General features: G+C 37.2%; 1 protein-coding gene across 1 annotated transcript in view; it reads right to left on the minus strand.

The window, feature by feature from the left end:
• Positions 1-15,152, minus strand: part of TYR (tyrosinase) — a 161,207-nt gene extending 146,055 nt beyond the window's left edge. The window contains exon 1 of the mRNA XM_027848297.1: positions 14,316-15,152. Coding sequence (XP_027704098.1) covers positions 14,316-15,134 — 819 coding nt within the window. The 5' untranslated portion in view covers positions 15,135-15,152. The remainder of the gene's footprint in view (positions 1-14,315) is intronic.
• Between the last annotated feature and the right edge of the window lie 5,325 nt (positions 15,153-20,477).

Genomic DNA, 20,477 nt, shown 5'->3' on the forward strand with positions numbered 1-20,477 from the left:
AGGGACTAAGGTTTGGTTTGAGTGAAGGATAAACACCTCCAGGCCAGACTCCAGTGAATCAACAAACAGTAGGCCTTGAGGGAAGCAGACTAGGCCTCAAGAAATTTCACCTCACAGCCTCAGGAACTTTTACCTCATTTAATTCAACTTAATTCCTCAACTACAGAAAAGAAAAGTTCCCCTGTTCTCAAAGGACTTACTTTCTACAGGAGGATTACAACGTGGAAAGGAGTAAGTAAATTTAAAGTCTATATATAGTTTTTTCAAATAGAGAGTCTCCTGGCTTCTCTGGCTCCCTTGAAGACTCAGTATAAACCCTGCTTCTTCAAAAGAATCTTTCCTCTCCATCTTCCCCTCCTCATGGCTTTCCCCCAAGTTAATGCCTTCACTTTAAGGATTATCCTTTACACACATGAATGTGCACACACTCATCTCCGCCTCCCCCCATTACATATACATAGTTGCCATTATCTTGTGAGCTCTTGGAGAGTAGAGACCATGGTTTTACCTTTCTTTGTGTCCTCTGAGTTTAGCACAGTATTTGGCATATAATAAGCACTTAATAAATAATTCTTGATTTGACTGAGGAGGGCTAATAACTTATAGGATTAAGAGAAACATTAGTAAAAAAAATACCCACTGCCACTGTACAATAATGAATCATTCAGTGAACAAGAATTTACTAATGTATAATATGTACTAAACATTTTTTTAATGTATTTTAGAGGCAGCTAGGTGGCTGGTCCTGGACCAGCATTGGTCCTGGAATTAGGAAGGCCTGAGTTTAAATCTGGCCTCAGACACTTACTAGCTGTGTGATCCTGGGCAAATAACTTAACCTTGTTTGCCTCAATTTCCTCATCTGTAAAATGAACTGAAGAAGGAAATGGCAAACCACTCCAGTGTCTCTGCCTAGAAAACCCCAAATGAGGTCACAAAGAGCTGTATATGACTGAAATGATTGAACAGCAACAATATAAAAACAAGTTTCTGACCTAAGAAGCTTAATATATATGAAAAAAAGAAAGATCCATGTATACGTATATCTATGTATTGTATATGTGTTTGTATCTATCTTTCTATGTTCATATATATTACATATATGTTTGTATATAAATATATAGGTTTGTATTATTTTTTATTTTATTTTATATTATATTTTATATTATAAATAAATGTTTGCCTTGGACAAGTCACTTAAAATCCTTGGGACTCACTTTCTTCAACTATAATGTGAGAGAGTTAAACTAGATTGACTTTAAGCTCCCATCTGGCTCTAAATCAATGATTCTATGAACACTATATCTCGAATATCTTAGAGATCACAGTTCACTTTTAATTTTAAAATGAAATGTAAAGTTTTATCATAAAACATTTGTGTAGAAGGTGGCTTTTTATCACCTCTTATGACATTTTCTCTTAATTTGAACTCCAGAGGACACTGTCCAATCTGAATGATTTAGACTATGGACTAGAGTTAATTGAGATTTCTTTAGTTTTAGAGTGAAATAGAAATAAGGTCAAGTGGATTTTTGGTAGCCATTTAAAAAAAAATATCACAGCCTTTGGTTAATTTATACATGTATAATCATTTGAAATTATATACTTACTATTCAATTATTTATTATATTTCAATTTTAACATGTTATATTTCATTTTCACATATACATACAAGTATATGTATATATATATATATATATAATCTGTATATATTTGCCTGATAACCTCACATAGCACAAATATGCAAATATTTATGTACAAATCTTGGGCCAATTAAACACAGAATAATTTACTCAGAAAAAAAAGTGACTAGAGGGAGGAAGGTGGAGAGAGAGAGAGAGAGAGAGAGAGAGAGAGAGAGAGAGAGAGAGAGATTGGAGGTTGCTGACATTACAGATCTAAATAAGGAGGAAAAAATGTTCCTTAGATGATAGATGTGAGAAAAATGTGACCAAAGAATGTAGTCATCCAGGAAAAAAAAAATTGTCACACAGAAGGAATAAGAGGGAAGGGGGAAGGGGTGGAAAGTCCTATTTAAGCAGGTATTCATGGGAACCACTGTAGCCATGGCAACTGCTCAGAGAAATAACAGATTTTCTTTTTTTTTCCTTTATGAAGACAGTTCTGTGGAATGCTGTGTGGTTCACATTTGTCCCCAGTAACCTAATGCAGAACCAGAGCAGTGCTCCTTAACACATAATAGCAGAGGGAAAAAGGCTTGCTACTTTACTGCTATTTCTTTGCATTTCAAAATGATGTTCTCTGTAATTTTCTTTGCCATTGTTTAGCCTTCTTCCCACTTTCTCTTTCCCTCCCTATATTCCTTTCTGTATTAGAAGCTTGACTTTTTTTTTTGTTTTATAATGAACAGTTATTAGGATCTGTGATCATTGTATGGTATGAGATAAAGGACACTAGACTTGGGGCCTCAGAAGATCTCAACTTAAATCCTAGCTCTCTTACTTACTGGTGGCTTTGGGGAAATATGGAACATTTTATAGGTGAATACAGGTAGAAGGTGGACCAGATAAACTCTGCTATTCCTCTGAAATCCTTCTCAGCCTTCCTAAGAACCCTGCAGTTTGAGGATTTTCTTCACTTCTCTGCACCTCAGTTTCCTCTACTATCAAAAACAGACTGAAGGGCAGAAGAGTAGGATGGTGGACAAAAGGTCCCTCTTGGATTCAAGATGATTTAAATTTGTCTTGCTTCTTACACATACTAGGGGTGTGATTATCAACAAGATATTTAATCTTTGATGACTTTCAGGCAACTAATAGTATAATAGGGTATCAGTGGGAGGACTGATGAAATTCTATGTCTAAAACCTCCTTCTTCATACTTGCCCCTCCTCCCCCATGGCCTTAACTTCACAGGGTCATAGTGAGGTTTAAATGTAGAATCCTTAGCTTGCCTTTTTTTTGTGGGGGGGAGGCAATCAGGGTTGAGTGACTTGCCTAAGGTCACACAGGTAGTAAGTGTCTGATGCTGGATTTGAATTCAGATCCTCCTGACTCCAGGGCTAGTGCTCTACTTAGCTTGTTTTTTAAGACTCATCACAATCTACCAGTCAGTTGTATTGGTGGTCAGGTGCACGTTCAAACCTCCTAGGAGAGTGTCATGCACTTGCTAGATGCTAGAGATCTACTTTGGGGAGATCATAGAACTAGAGAATATGAAGACATTTTGTATTGGCAATGCTGTTCTAATAAATATTTAGCAACAAGCTCTGGAAAATAAATCTATATCTTCCCTTTCTCTATCTATCCATTCATCTATCTATCTATCTATCTATCTATCTATCTATCTATCTATCCCTCTCTTTACAGATATCTATCCATATCTATGCCCAACATGCTTTTAAATTAAATAGAATGCATTATTAACATTTTCTCCATTGCTTTCTTAAGTCTAGACAATCAACAAAACAATAATCCAAGCCCTGATATGTAGTGCTTTCTGAATTCTAAGGTGGGAATGCTCTTGCTGAAAATCTTTAGCTCTCAGTAAATAGTTTGGGCTGACTCTGGTATGTGTCCAGTTAATTTTCAGTTAATTTATAGTTAGAAATATCCACATCTTTAAAACAGCTTGACTCAGCATTAGTGGTGATTTTTTTCTTCATTTTCACATGAGAGTGAAAGTGACTCCTTAGATGATATCTAAAAAAGTAAAATTAAGGGATGAGAAAGAAAGAGGTACTAAGAGAAGGGGGAGAGCGTGAGGTCCCAATTAGTGAGAAGCCATAAAATACAACAATAAATGAAAAGCCATAAAAACTTAAACTCTGTGAAAGGTAGAAGCCCTAACATGGTGACCTATTAAAAACCATAACTTAGAATCTAGAGCATAATTTAGAGAACAAGTCAAAACTTAAATACTATGATCTGTGAAAGCCATAACAAGAATATTGTGACCCACATGTGACTGGTACACAAACTTATGTTTGGGCATAACATTGGCTTAACAACCAACTCATTACTAAGCAGAAAACCAAAAATATCCACCAATCAGTAGTGATGTACTCTCTAGCTCCTCCTCCCCCTTTTCTCTGTTTTCTATAATTATTACAGGGATTTTGGGGGGTTTTTGTGGGGATCCACTAAATTGTCTGGCTGTAACCACAGACTGAAGATTGCCCTTATTTGATTGATTGATTGATTTGAATGATTGATTAAACTGCTACCTATAATCAATCTGGCGATACTTGGCCTCTTCCTTTGGTATCAAAAGAACACCCCACTGTTATAGGGGAGGTACAAGGCTTCCCAGCCAGGGGAATTCTGGACTTTACAGAGAAGTACAATGTGGTAAATTACCTCATGTAAAAGGTGTTTTTACAGTGGAGGGGAAGATTGTGGGAGATGGCAGACAACTCTTGAACCACTGGCTCAAAGATGGACTAACATACATACTCAGTTGGACACAGCAATCTATCTCACTCTACAGGGAAATAGGAGAGGAAGTGGTTAAAAGATGGGAGGGGCATACGAAAGGGAGTAGATTGGGGGAAGTAGTGGTCAGAAGCAAAACACTTTTGAGGAGGGACAGGATGAAAGGAGAGAGAGAGAGAGAGAGAGAGAGAGAGAGAGAGAGAGAGAGAGAGAAAGATAAATAGAGGAAAAGGAGGATGGAGGAAAATACACAGTTGGTAATCATAGCTGATTTTTTCTCAGATAAAGGCCTTCTTTCTCAAATATATAAAAAACTGATTAAAATTTATACAAATACAAGTCATTCCTCAATTGATAAAAGGTCAAAGGATATGAACAGAATTTTCAAAGAAATCAAAGCTATATATAATCATATTAAAATGCTCGAAATCATTATTGATTAGAGAAACACAAATTGAAACAACTCTGAGGTCCCACTTCACACCTATCAAATTGGCTAATATGACAGAATAAGAAAATAACAAATGTTGGAGGGAAGGTGGGAAAATTGGGACACTAAAGCACTGTTAGTAGATTTGAGAACTGATCCGACTATTCTGGAGAACAATTTGGAACTATGCCTAAAAGGCTACAAAACCATGCATACCTTTTGACCTGGCAATACTAGGTCTGTGTCCCAAAGAAATTAAAAAAAGTACTTATACATACAAAAATATTTATAGCAGCTCTTTTTGTGGTAACAAAGAATTGGAACCTGAGGGGATGCCCTTCAATTGGGGAATGGTCAAACAAGGTGTAGCATGTAATTGTTATGGAATTCTACGTGCTATAAGAAATAATGAGCATCATGATTTCAGAAAATCCCGGAAAAACTTATATGAACTGATGCAAAGAGAGGTGAGTAGAACCAGAAGAAGAAATTTACACAGTAACAGCAATATCATATTCACCAACTATGAATAACAGCTATTCTCAGATATACAATGATCCAAGACAAATCTGAAGGACTTAATGACGAAAAATGCTATTCACCTCCAGAGAAAGAACTGGTGGAGTCTGAAAGCTGATAGAAGCATACTGTTTTTAAACTGTCTTTTTATTTTTTTGAGGGGGTCTGTTTTTTTTTTTACAACATGACTAATATGAACATATGTTTTGCATGACTGCTCATGAATAACCTATTTCAAATTGCTTGCCTTCTCAATGAGGGAAGGGAGGGGGGGAAGAAAGAGAATTTAGAACTCCAAATTACATATATATATAAGTGTATGTACACATGTATATACACATATTTACACACACACATATATACAACATATACAACATATACACACATGTATATACATATATACACACACATGCACACTCTCTCTATGTGTGTATATAAATATATATACATACATTATATATATATACATATACATACATATATAAATATGCATGCATGCATGCATCCATCCATATATATATATAAAATCTTTGGACTTTTTATTCATTCTTTTCAGATCTAGGTTCAGAGAGTGGAGTCTCCTATCTTGCCTAGGAGTGGGAGCCATAGGTATGTGGGCATACAGTCTAGGTGAAATCGGGTGCCTTTATACAGTCAACCCTGCAACAAAGCCCTAAACATCAAGTGGTCCTAAACTCTAGGCCAGCATAACGTAATCTCAAGTTGGGCTTTGCACATGAACCTAGTGAGATTAATACTATGTAGGAACTCAACTACACTGTGAGCCTAATGCCCTCCTCTCCAGAGTCTGAAATAAGAGAATTATGCTACCGTGGTATTGGAGTAAATATTTATATGTTTCTTATCATTATATCTTTGAAGTAAATATCCCTTTGTAAAACATTATCTATTAAGTTGTTAAATGGAACTAGGGTGTTGGTCACTGGGCCCCTAAAACTGCAGGGACACAATCAATGGGAGCTCAAGTTGGTGGCAGAGAAAAGAGACTCCTCAATCTTTTTAGGCTACCCTAAGATGTTTGTGTTGGAAGGGTTTTAAAAGGTAACAGAACCGGAGAGAGTAGAACGAGGTCAGCCATATGACCTTTCTAGCCTTGTTTTACATTATTCCCCATACACAGTCAACCTTCTAATAGAATAGAAGGTTCACTATGTTCCTCTTCGCTTGGTACTGCTCAATCCTTATCTTCCTTCAAGGTTCTATTGTGCTTCCACTTCTTCCATGAAACCTTCCTTGATTCCTGTCAGCATTTTCTCCTTCCTCACATTACTTTGTACAGGGTGTCCCAAAAGAGGACTTTGAGTCCATTTGGTGTTTAATTTATCTCTGTACATTTTGTATATGGACGAGAATATAAACTCCCTGGAGGCAGGACTTGTCTTTCTGTAATTGTCATTATATATCCAGCCTAGCAACTTGTAAGCATAGTAAGTAAGTGATTAATGGAATGGAATTGAAATAATGGATCTGAAAGCACATTGTGCTAAATAGAAGCTATTATTATTTTAAACAATGTCTCTGATGAAATAATCTTTGATGAAATCTTGGACGCTTACTTATTTTTACTTTAAAAAATCTCATTTTTTTTTTAAAATTACCTTCTGAATTTGCCATTCCCTTTTCTTCCTGTGTAAAAGATTAATAAAGAAAGAGGAGAAGAAAGCAAATTACCAAAAATAATCAACATATCAACTATGCCTGACAGAATATGTAATATTTCATATTCATAGACCCCCCACTTCTGCAAAGCAAAAAAGGAGGCATATTTTCTCAGCAAGTCCAAATTCTGTCATGATAATCACATAGCATTCAGATTTGTTTGTTTGTTTCTTTTCTTTTCATTGTTGTAGTCATTGGTCTTTTATTTTGCAGGTTCTGATTCCTTCACTTTGCATTGATTCGTATGAGGCTTGCCACGCTTCTTAGAAGTTTTACTATTCATTATTTTTTAAGGCAGAGTTCTATTCCATTACATTAATTACCACTATTTTTATTTTAGTGATTCTCTACTCAATGTTTTTTGTACCCACCAAAATGTTGCTATGAATAAATTAGTATATTTGATCAAAGATCATTGCTAATGAATGAACATCATTGCTCTCTGTCATCCAGTCAAAGATCAAAGAGATTTATCGACAAATTTAGTTATCATGCTTGTCCCTGCTATGCCTAATTCTGAAGTAAACAATAGAAATTTATGTTTTCAGATTTGTTCTCTCATTGAGACAGACATCCTCATTTTATATAGTACTTTGAACCAGCTCGATACTTAACCACTAGGAATATTAGAAATTCAGGGAAAAAATATCCTTTGAAACAATTTTAATTGGACATTACCTACCAGTGGCTTAGTCTCTTAAATTCTACTCTGTTATTCTATTCCCTCAAAATGGCATGAGATTCACGTCTGGTTTCCCAAGATTCCATACACCATTGAAGTACGTACAAGTGTTGTGCTCATGTGTGTACCATCCAAGTACCAGCTCAGTGAAATTGGGAGAAGCTCATCACCAGAAGACTGGACATTTTCTTATAATGAATGCTTTTTAATCACAGTAGCTCATGTGGACATACTGCCACCTATATTAGCTGAGTGAGTCCTTCAAAGATGAAATCATAAGTCTTTTGAATAATGACAGAATAATTTCAGTAGGGAATATGAGAACCAGTTGCTATCATCAATATTGGGGTTTTCATCATCCAAAGAAAGAATGAATAGGACTTTTAAAAATATCCTCATGCCAAGTTAGTCAAAAAATAAAATAATTCAGTTAAGCTACATTTGATTCTGAGATATTTTTAGTGATTTGTTTGACTGTTCCTCAGAACTATCAGAAGGGGCAGTGTATGGTAGTGGGAGCACTAGGTTTAGAAGATATGAGTTCTAGTCTTAGTTCTGCCATTTGGTTGTGTGATCTTGATCAGAGTCATTTTGGTGTCCATAGGATTTGGTGTTGGAAGGGAATTTACAAATGCTCTAGTCCAGTTTGCCTCCTTTCCTCTCCCATTTTGTACGTGGGGAAACTGAAAAGCACAGAAGGGAAGTAGTTTGCCCACAGCCTCATGACAGAAAGTAGAAGAATTAGGATTCAAGTTTAAGTTCTTCATCCTTAAATGCAATATTATTTTCATTGTACCACATTTCCCCAATCTGGCCCTTAGTTTCCCAACCTATAAATAAGAGTTATGGACTAGTTATTCTCTAAAATCTCTTTTAGTTTTAATAAGTTTTAACTCCAAGTCTAAGGCTGACCGAGCATATCTGAGACCAGAATGCCAAAATGTGACTATCTTCACCAACAGAGTTGTAGCTAATTATTAGATATATAGTCTTGCATAGAATTGTAGAGTCAACAAAATGCAGACATGATTTGTGAACTTTTTTTTCTTTTTAAAAACTGAAGCAACTTGAGAGTAGATTGTAATACTCATTTCAGTATAAACAAAACAAAAGAGTAGCACTAATTCTCTGCATATATGTAACAAGAGTTACACTTTGCATCCTCTGCCATGTCCTGGTTTCAACTCTAGGAAAAAAGATGGCTCTCCCGAGATAGGACCATAACCTCTAATCTCAGAGCCATGCTACTAATTCTAGCCTTGATTTGACACTATCTCTGTCATCCTTCCCTCTGACTGGAGTGCTAGGAGGCAGAGTACCAAATTCCTCCTCATGCCTTCCTTTATAGGTGGCAGAAACTGAGTTTTCAGATCATTCCAATTTGTATTTGCTGCTAAACCTGTTTCAACTACAGGAAATAAGATGTCCCTATGCTGGGTAATCCCTGATGTCCTGACTCCTCCTGCTCACACTTTCTGCATCTACCTTTTCGTTAATTTTATTACCAGAACTTGGCACAGTACCTGGTACATAGTAGTCAAAATGTTTATTGGATTGGATTGGGAGACTCCAGCTCTTTCTTAGGATTTTGCTTTTCTGATATAGTTACATCATCTGATTTGCCTCCTGAGAGTAGCTACAGAAGACTAATTGGAGGGAAATGACATCATAATGTGGAAAGGGAAGGGAAAAAGACAAAGAGTAAGAGAAACAAGCTGATGGATGAGGCACATGTCCCCTCTTCTCACTGAAAGAGTTAGTTTTGCAACATGCTTTTTGGTATTAGCCTCTGAGTTATTTTAAACATCACATACCCTGTTTCAGTGCTAGGTTTATAAGGATAGACAGTGGCACAAGCAGACACTAAAGCAGAGTCCTGGGATTCTAATAGAATAGAATTCCTGGGAATATCCTGTAAGAGCAAACCCGTGTTCCTATTTACTCATGCAGCTGCAACAATAAGAACAACAGTGTTCTCTCATAAGATAAGGAAGTAATTGCTTTGCGACCCTTTCTTCTGTCTTCCAGTTGTAGCATAGGACATGCAACAGAACTAACCGGAAGTTGAATGTGTTATAATAGACCTTCCATCTCCCCTAAAATAAATAATTCATGACATGAAATAAAGCCCAAATTCCCTAGAGATTACATTTCTCGTTTTCTCATGCAAAGATGTTTTTTTGAGTTTGTAGGCAAAATGTTTGATATAGAGGGTGCTTATCTCTGGGTTGGCTTTCTGCTTTTATATGACATAAGGTCTTAAATTGAACTCCATAGGACGTAATGCAATCTACTTTTTTAATTTGTGAAGTAGAGACATCATCATGATATAATAATGATAGCTCACATTTACATAATCCATACTATATTCCAGGCCCTGTGATAAGCATTTTACAATGATTATCTCATTTGATCCTCACAATAACCCTGGGAGGTAGGCGCTATTATTATCCCCATTTTACAGATGAGGAAACTGAGGCAAACAGAGGTTAGATGACTTGCCCAAGATCACGTAGCTAGTAAGTGTCTGAGATCGTATTTGAACTGATCTCAAAGATCAGTTTGATCTTCCTTATTCCAGGCCAGGTGCTCTACCCATTGTTCCTCCTAGCTGCCCCCTCATAATGTTATACCATGAAATAAATAATTTTATAGGTAAATGGAAAGTCTATAATAAGGCACTTAACTTTGTATTAGTATTGTCTCTTGCCTTCATAATAAGGCTGAGAGACTTAAATAAAGGGGAGATGGATTCTGGCCAAAAATAGGATTTATGCCTTATAAGAAGTTTGATTCAGGAATTTAATGGAATTTGTAGCCTAGGTTACATGCCATTAATGGTCCAGACTTTACTATGAATTTAATAATCTAATTGAACTTTTCATATGAATTATGACCTTGAAAGAAGGTAGATAAGTGCATGAACACAAAGGGAAGGCCATGGAAAGAGGGTGGCTAAGTAAGTAAAACTGAATGATTCATACTTCTAGGTAAAATTCCAGGATATAAGAGGGATATAAAATTAAGGGTGAAGTTGGCATGATTAATAGCTACATGTCCTACAAGTCCTCACTGTTTAAAGGCAAAGACCCAGACTACTACCTTTGTTTACACTTGATACATATGTATTCTCTATAACTTTCTGTGAAAGGTTAGTTAAAAAATTATGAAGTATAAAAAAGAAAGAATTGAAAGAGTACATTGAGTAAACCAATTAAATCATCCCAAACAATTTAAATTTCGTGTTGAGTCAGTGAGAACCTTCATTTATCCAGTGAAAACACATTTGATTGTTCATTGGCTTTGAACAAGGTCCAGACATCCCCTTATGTACAATGTGGCCAGGCCTTCTGAGGCCTGTATAAAACCATTGTGGGAATTGGACCTAGATAATTTTGAGTAAAAGTGGAACCAATAGAAAAGACTGCCCCTGAAAAGGGGGAAAATAGTAGCTTGAGTCCAGGTCTCTCTCCCTCCCACCACCTTAGCCAGAGGTGTGCCTTTCAAACTTGAAAGTGTCAAAAAAAACAGTTTGAACTTCAATCTTCTCAGTAATAGCTTACGGGAATGTGTGCATTAGAATCCCAGGACAAACTGGATACAGATTCAAGGCTCTACAAAGAGCCCTGTAGAAAAGCAATACTAAGCCTACCTAAGTGTAACATCCTGAGAACTCCATCAAAAGAATTTCCAGGAGACATGAGTTACTCCTTTACCACCTCTGCACTTAGCCCAGTGAGTGTTAGCAAAGAGTTTGTCACAGATATTGGAGTAGGGGGGGGAGTATCATATCTACTTTTCTTATCAAACTACCTTACTAAATATCTCTTTCTAAAATTTAATAAAGTCTGACTAGCTAATTGATATAAACAAAAAATCATGATGGGAAGCACATTGGTGAGGGCTTATGAACCATAGCATTAGAAATGTGATAAGTGAAAAATGAAATAACTAAGGAAACAAAGGTTTGAGCTTCTGAGAATATTGATTTATTAAGCAATGCATGCCAATTGCATAACAAATCAGTACCATGCCTCCTCAACTTGGCAATGGACCTCAAAAATCATGAGGAGGTGGATTTTTATGAATTAAAAAAATGAACAGGATATAAACCAAGATACAAGAGCAGGTAATCTGATTTCTAATTGGAGGGAAGATTAGAGGATTTTTAAGTTGGGTGGAGTAGAGCAAACAGGCATAATTCATTAAAATCAGAAAAAGAGATATCCCCCTTCTTCCAAGTGTCTGTATTCAATTAAAGGAACAATGAAACAGTTGCTGATTGACCAGTATGGATCTAGTTTTCAGATAAGACATATGTATGCCAATTTCTACTTGGAAATAATTCTGAGCATTTTCAAGTTTCTCTATGTTAAAATAACAATAGCTTACATTTATAAACCACTACCTTCCCTTTTAAAAATCTACCACAGTGCTATGAGGCAGATAATGCAATATTACCCACATTTTTAGAGTAGAAAATTGAAACTAACAAACTTGATCATAGTCAAACTGCTGATAAAGGATCCACTCGGAACTCAACCTCAGGACTTTTGCCTCCAGATCCCATGTGTGTCCCATGTTACCACAACCTTTCTCAAAGGTGTTAGCTAACAAGGAGGTTTTGTTTATTCTTGTTTTTAACTTCATCATGACCAAGGAGTATTTGGGGGAGTAAAGGAAGACTAGAGAATTTAGCAAGAAGTCTCAGTATTTTACATACTAAGGTGAGCAGTTCTGGAAGCCTTCATAAAATACATGCTTTTCCCCACAGATATGTAGAGAGACTTTGCTTTTTCCCCTTGCACAAACAGGATGCCTCTACTCAATAAAGTGCTGACATTTGCCATGTGACAAAACTTATCTGGGACAATTTTCAAGTAAGAACTTGAACGCATTCCTCTTTCTCTTGATTGCTGTGTGCACTTGAGAGAGAAAAGTCATCCACACATTTTAATTGCCAAGTGCAAGGCTGAGAGCTCGAAATTTTCCAAAAGTCATCTCACAATGTAGTGGAAAGAGAATTGGGCTTGAAATCAGAAGGAGGGAAGGGGAAGGTAATAAGAATTTATTAAGTACCTACTATGTGCAAGGCACTCTGCTAAGCACTTTACAATATTGTCTCGTTTGCTCTTCACCACAACCCAGGGAGGCAGGTACTATCATTATACCTATTTTATAGTTTAGAAAATAAAGGCAGACTGAGGTTAAGTGACTTGTCCAGGGTTACACAGCTAGTAAGTATCTGAGGCCAGACTTGAACTCATGTCTCCCAGACTCCGTCTAGTGCACTGTCCATTGCATTACCTCACTGCCTATATAATAAGAACTGGATTCAAGTTCCTGCTTTGCTACTTATAAACTGTGTGATTTGGAACAAGTCACAACTTCTCTGGACATCAGTTTTCTCAACTGTAAAATGAAGGGCTTGTATTATATGGCCTCTGATGATCTGGGCTGCTCAATGGTACAGTGGAAAGAGGACAGAGCCTGGAGTCAGGAGGGCCTGAGGTCAAATCTATCCTCAGGCACTTATTAGCTCTGTGACCCTGGGCAAATCACTTGACCCTATTTGACTTAGTTTCCTCATCTGTAAAGTGAGCAGGAGAAGGAAATGGCAAACTGCTCCAGTATCTTTGCCAAGAAAACACCATGGACAACCACATCCATGGAGTCACGTAGAGTCAGATACGACTGAATGACTGAACAAAAACAACAATGTTCTTTCAACTCTAAATCAATTATCTGTTTCTTTTCTGTGTCAGAAGTCCTTGCTCCAACATAGACTGGCTGTGTAACCATTACATAAGTCAGTTTACATCTTTGTGTCTCAGTTATTTCATCTCTAAAATGAGCATAATATATAAGATCTTAACTTCTAGGACAAGCTCCAAGTTATAGTGAGGAAAGTATTTTATAACTCTCTTCACCTGGGCCTTATTGCTGTCCAATCTTCCACTATCCTATTTTTCTCTACCTGGAAGATCATCCTCTGAATCAGATATCTAAAAATCATGCCTCTGGTCACTGGGGGAATTAATCCACTCATTTTGAGGACTTTGAAGCTTAGTTGGTGAGTGAACAAATGCAAACACACCTAGATTACTCTAGCCCATTCCAGACCCGTCCATGCTTCACTTCCCATCTAGCTATTTATTGAGACCATGTTGCCATCTGTCTGACCATGGTATGCATATACCTTACCCCAACTTTATTCTGAACTTAGTGATCAAATTAATGTTGCCATTGTTTCTGGAATACACACACTGATTATGTCCCAGGCAGGCAGCTGAACATCTCAGTGCCCCAGGTATTTCTCTAAGACCATAGTTTACAGAAGTGTTATTTATTTGCCTTAGAAAATTTCCTTAAAGGAAATTCTGGTATGCAAAGGCATTACAGGTTAAGACAAAACAAACAAATAACTTATATTAATTATTTCAGAGGGTTGTTTTTTTAGAATCAAATGAGCTAATTATGAAGACAAAACTCCATGCCGTTAATTACTATAAAATATAATCTATCATCATTCATATTAGTATTAGTATCGGTAGTGGTAGTATCTGTTTTTTTTTATAAGAAGCAATCGAATCTTATCCCTATTGCTTACCTGCCATGAAGAGAAGAATGAGGCAGGGCTGAGGATGTTTGGGTTTGTTGGGTGACCACCTCCCATGTACTCATCCGTGCAAATAGTGCATTCTTCAGCATCTCGCCAGTCCCAGTAGGGAATAGTGAAGCTCACATCCCCTGTGAGTTTCTGGATCTCTTGTTCCCATAGCAGGAGGAAGAATCTGTGCCAAGGAAGGAAACCTGGAGCTTCGTGGGCAAAATCAATGTCTCTCCAGACACTGGAGCCCCCAAGCAGTGTGTCCCGGGACACGTAATAATGCATCCAGACAAAGAGGTCATAAATTTTTATGTCCCTAAATATGGGGGTTGAACCATTGTTTATCTGGGCAAAGGTACTGATAGGGATGACATAGTCTGAACTAATAGTATGCTTAGCCAAGTTGAGATAGGCAAGGAACTTGTTCTTCTCAGGTATACTCAAATCAAAGATGTTTCTTCTCAGCAGCAGTCTCCTCTCTAGGCAGTTTGGTCCCAAGAACCCAAATTTGCAGTCACCACAGTTGAACCCCATAAAGTTGCCAGAACACTGGCAGGTCCGGTTGTAGAAGACAGAGGGCCATTCTTCTCGGTCATCCACCCTGGAGAAAGGGAACTGGGGTCCCTGTGGTGCTCTGGAAAGTTGTATCTCCTGGCAGGAGCCTCGGCCTGACAGCTGACCACAGGGAGATCCATCTCCGCTCCATGTGGGACAACATTTCTTCTCCAACAGGTTCTTGGATGAGACACAGGCTCTGGGAAACTGCCCCAAAGAACCCTGAAAAATCAACAGCAAATAACATAGAGGTACTAGGTGCATTCTTCCCCTGGCCCTCCACAAATTCCTCCTTAGTTGGCTAATTGGCTTCCTCGCCAGCTCCCTGTTAGCTTCTAATCATCACATGCATTGGCTGAAACCTAAATAGTATTTCCTCCCACTTCCAACTTCAAACACTTCTAGTCTTTGTCTTAAGCTCTCATCTGCTCAGCACATGACTGCTTTTCTTGGAAATAGGGTAGCCAACATAGGCTAATTTTTAAAGCGACACCCTTCACTATCAGGGTATCTTTGGAGTTTGTGAATCAGGATTAATTAATGATTAATTAATTAAGATAAATCTTTTGAATCATGTTATTTTATTGATTTAAAGAGATAGTCAAAAGATCATAGATTTAGGGCTAACAGGTATCTTGAAAGTCATCAACCCCATTATTATACAGATAAACTGAGGCTCAGATTAATAAAATGATTTTCTCATGATCACACAGGTATTAAGTGTGTTACTTGAAGGTTATGTGGTATAGTGAAGGCATGTGGCATAGTCAAAAGAGAATAGGATTTGGAGACAGAAAATGTGGATTTGAATTCCTGGCTCTGCCACTTACCGTTGGTCACTTCACTTTTTTAGACCTTAGCTTTATCATATGTAAAATGAGTAGGATGAACTGTATGGCTCCTAGGGATTTCAAGCTCTAAATATATAGTCCTATATAACTATAGAAAGAGAGAGGATTTGAACATGGGTCCTCTACCACACTGACAGTCTAATCAATCAATCAACTAGCATTTATTAGGCACCTACTATATACCATGCAGTGTACTAAGCCATGGAATAATTAGAATCAGAATTGAATCTGCAAATCAGAATTCAGGTCAGATTATAACTTCAGCAGAGTAAGATAGGAAGCACTAAATAAAAATGTGAACTTATTCCTAAATGTCAGGCAAATTTGGATGAGATTCATTTTAAAATATGAAAGGGGTCTATCATATTGCTCCATCAGTCAATATTTAAGGTGTTTCCACTATGTGCCAGTATTTCAAAGGAGTGCAGATATATAATCCATGATCACCAGCCCTCAAGGCACACACAGTCCAGTAGGGGAGACAAGGTGTATGTAAGTCAAGCATCTGTGATTTCATTGGTGGAAGTTCCCCCACTAAGGCATATCACAGGCCACTTGTAACTTACTATAAAGGTCTTAGAAAGTTTCTTGGAAACCCTGACAGATTGTCATTTGCTTATGTTCATATTGCTAGCGTATGTCCAATACAAGCCTTAAACTTTGGGTTTCTTGACTTGAAGTCCAATATGTTTTTCACTGAATTACTTAGTCTTCCCCAAGCAAATTTAAAAAAAAGGTAATATAAGACAGTTGAGAAGTATAATAGACAGAGCAGAAAGAAATGCCTACATTCCGATTTTTTCTCTAACCCATATAGCTGTTCGAATATGGGAAAATCAATTACCCTCTCAGTTCTCCCAGAAAACTCTCTCATACTCCTAGCTATAGATAGGTCACAGAGTTTCCACACTGGGAATTTTTTAATACTGATTAAATCACAGTTCTAGATAAATAAATGAGAGAGAGAGAGAGAGAGAGAGAGAGAGAGAGAGAGAGAGAGAAATTGTAGTCTATATACATGTATGAATGATATAGAACATTGATACCAAGGAAGTTCAGAGGAGGGAGCAATTATTAGGAACTGTGCTTGTACATGAAGTCAGGGTGGGAAGTCTTTGCCAGTTATGTGCTAGTCCCACAAAAAAAGGTAGGGTTTGAGCTACATCTTCAAGGATAAGGAGAATTTGGATACTTGGGAAAAAAGGAAAGAAGAAAGGCTTGAATAAAGGTATAAGTTTAGGGGGAAATGAATAAATTGCATAGGGCTCATAAAAGTGTTACAGGATATAAGGCTAGAAAAGAAGGGTAGGACCAGATTGTATTGGACTTTGACTTCCAAATTAACAAGTCTGGGCATTATTCTGCAGGCAATGGAGAACCACATGGAGAAGATTTTGGGGTATGTGGACAATAAGACAAATATGGTCAGTGAACCAAAGTAAATTTCCCTGACATATCCTTCCTTTTCTGCCCTGCTCTATTCCTTAATTTGAAAATCTTTTGACCTCCTGAGCTTAAAGAATCCCTGAGGAAAAAGACTGATTGTAAGCAAAACATCTCTTTCTTCACTTACCATAGTAAAGTTGAAGAACTGATCCATTTATTCAAAATAGTGAAGACAGAATGAATTTAGAGGTGGAAGAAACATTAAAAATCATCTAATTCAATCTCTTTGTTTTACAGATGAGGTAACTGAGACCCAAGGAGGTAAGTTGCTTTGTGATAGATGGTATGCACTTACTAGTCTTGGGGTCTCAAGACCAGAGATCTTCCATGCCCAAATATCATCTCAGTTCAGACTTTCATCCTGAAAGACACATTTCTCTTTTATTCTGTTTATTAAATGCAAAACAAAACAAAACATAGCTTAAGTAAAGAAATATAGTTCTTGCTGCATCTTAAGTCTGTTTCCTGTGTATACGGTGTGTGGTGTGTGTGTGTGTGTGTGTGTGTGTGTGTGTGTGTGTGTGCGCATGCGAGCGCGCACGTGCATATGTGCACTTTTAAAGAGTAGGTGCAAAACTTTGAATTTGAAAAGATCGACTGACTAGTGATCCTCTGCTTTTGCTTTGATGGTGAGCGTTCTCTAGGATAGCTCACTATGGCACTCCTTTTTTAACTCTTTGTTTTGGCCTTAGACAAACTGCTTCCTATCCATTCAGCTGTCCTGAGATGCAGACTGCATTATGATAGAAATGGGACTGAAAAGTCAGTTGGATATTGGTAGCTGCTGAAGGTGGGTAATAGACAATTTTTTAAAAATATGGTGGTGGGGGAAAGGACCATTAAAATAGAAACGCTGCCTCTGGCTGGGATCAGAAAGTCATCACAAGGTTTCCCTGAAGAGCACGAGGAGGCTTAATCTTTTTTTTTCCCCTCCTCTCTCATTTGAGAGCTGCAAAAAGATTATCACAAGGTTTCTTTTCCCTGGGGGTCTCGGGTTTGTATTACTTAGAGCCACATGCTGCCTTTTATAATTCCATTTCATTTATTAGGGACAGAACTCAATTTCTCATGTTCCCTTTAATTAAGAATTTTACCCTGACAGGTACCCATCTATCAGGCTTTGTAATGACATTTGGATCAAAGGTGAAATTATGTAAAAAAAAAAAAAGCCTTCACAATGTCATCTGAGTTGTTGTTACTGTTTCTTCTTAGTCTATTTTTATTTTTATTTCATATTTCAAAGAAAAGATTGAAAAGAATATTGACTCTTAGGGCCTAGATTCAGAGAAACTGGGTTCATACTCTGACTCTACAACTTGCTATATATGTGACCAGGGCCAAATCAATCTGTTCTACTAACAGCTGACATTAAGTAATTAATTTACTAAAAAAAAGTGTCCACCATATGCAAAAGCCATGTAGTAAAGTCCAGAGGAATACAGAAATAGGTTAGAGCAGTATCTGTGTCCTTTAACATTTTACAATCTATTAGGGACAGTAGGTCATGTACATAGATTATTTTCATAAAATAACTGTAACACAAAATTGAAAATGACAAGCAAAGAATGAAAGAAAGGCTACCTGCCTAAATAGATCAATGGAAGGGAATGAGAGTTTATAGGAAGGAGAGGATGTTTCCTGTTTGGAGGGATCAAAGCCTTCACCCCAAATATGGGTCTCCTTTTCAAGTACTCCTGATTTGAGATCATTAGCATAGACTTTGAAGTCTTGCAGAAGGTGATTCTTATGTCCAATAGAGTCTGACCAGTTTCTGAGGGCAGACTAAGTATATTTTCCCTATGGGAACTCATCAAATATTACATCCAGGATACAAGACATTCAAATCTACTCCATCTTGTGAAAGCTATCCCATCATCTCATGCACGGACTACTTCAGTAGCATCTTAACTAATTTTCTCTGCCTTTAGTCCATATTATATACCAGATCCATATTAATCTTTGTCACAATGCTACTTTGTAGTGTCAACCACTTCCTACTCCAAAAACTTTAAGGATTCCCTTAGCCTACAGGGCAAAATCCAAGCTCTTTAATCTGGTACTCAAGTCAATCATAGTGTTATGGCACTGAACAAACTTTTCCACCTTATTGCCTGCTACTCAGCTTAAAAGAACCAGTCATCCTCTAAAACCTCACCATAGCATAGAGGTACCATGCAACAAAAATTTTGTTGAGAGAACACAATGTCTGACAGGGCCTACCATCTTGGAAAGGTTTCTGACTATGAGTCTCCTGCCATCCTGTATGGTTAACAGAACCAACCTAACCAAGTACAAAGGAGCTTGTAAACAGAAGCTTACTCACAAAAGGGCAGGTTTCTGCTTGGGGCCAAAGCAGCTCATGCAGGAGGTTGGTGTGGGTAGAAGGAATAGCCACAGAAAGGAAATTACAAAGTTTTTGAAGGAGTAAATGAAAGTGGGAAATATGTGTGTGTGTACCCATTCCTATTAAAAACACTAGAGAACATAGGAATAAATGGAGTTTTCCTTAAAATAATAAATAGTATCTATCTAAAACCATTAGCAAGAACTATATGTAATGGGGATAAACTAGAAGTTTTCACAATAAGATCAGGGGTGAAACAAGGATGCCCATTATCACCACTATAATTAAATATTATACTAGAAATGTTAGCTTTAGCAATAAGAGAAGAAAATAAATTGAAGGAATTAAAATAGTCAATGCAGAAACAAAACTATCACTCTTTGTGGATGATATGATGGCATACTTTAGAGAATCCTAGAAAATCAACTAAAAACTACTTGAAATAATAACTTTAACAAAATTGAAGAATAAAAATTAAACCTGCGTAAATCATTCACATATCTATATAATACTAACAAAGCCCAGCATCAAGAGATAGAATGAGAAATTCCATTTAAGATAACCATAGACAAGGGAGCCAAGATGGTGTGGAGTAAACAGTAAATCAAGGTAACTCTCCCATATTCACCTCCAAAAAAAAAAAAACCCAACCATAAAATAGCGTCCCAAAATGAATCCTGGTAAAGCAGAACTAGCAAAAAGACAGGGTGAAATTATCTTTTAGCCTGAGAAACTTGGAAGATTGATAAGAAAGGTCTATCTCACTCAGATAAAAGGTGAATACATTCCAGGATAAGAAGCATCATAGCAAGCCAGCAGCAAATCAGTTGGAGATCCTGAGCCCCAGCGTGGTGGAACAAGTAAGCACCAAACCAGGATCCCTACATGCCTTAGCATAGACAAGGGAACCAGACTCCAAGAACCACCATGTGCTTAGCCCCAGGTAAATAGGCAAACTCCAAAAGC

The sequence above is a fragment of the Vombatus ursinus genome, unplaced genomic scaffold (genome assembly GCF_900497805.2).
Source record: "Vombatus ursinus unplaced genomic scaffold, bare-nosed wombat genome assembly UNPS02005659.1, whole genome shotgun sequence".
NCBI classification, from domain to species: Eukaryota; Metazoa; Chordata; class Mammalia; order Diprotodontia; family Vombatidae; genus Vombatus; species Vombatus ursinus.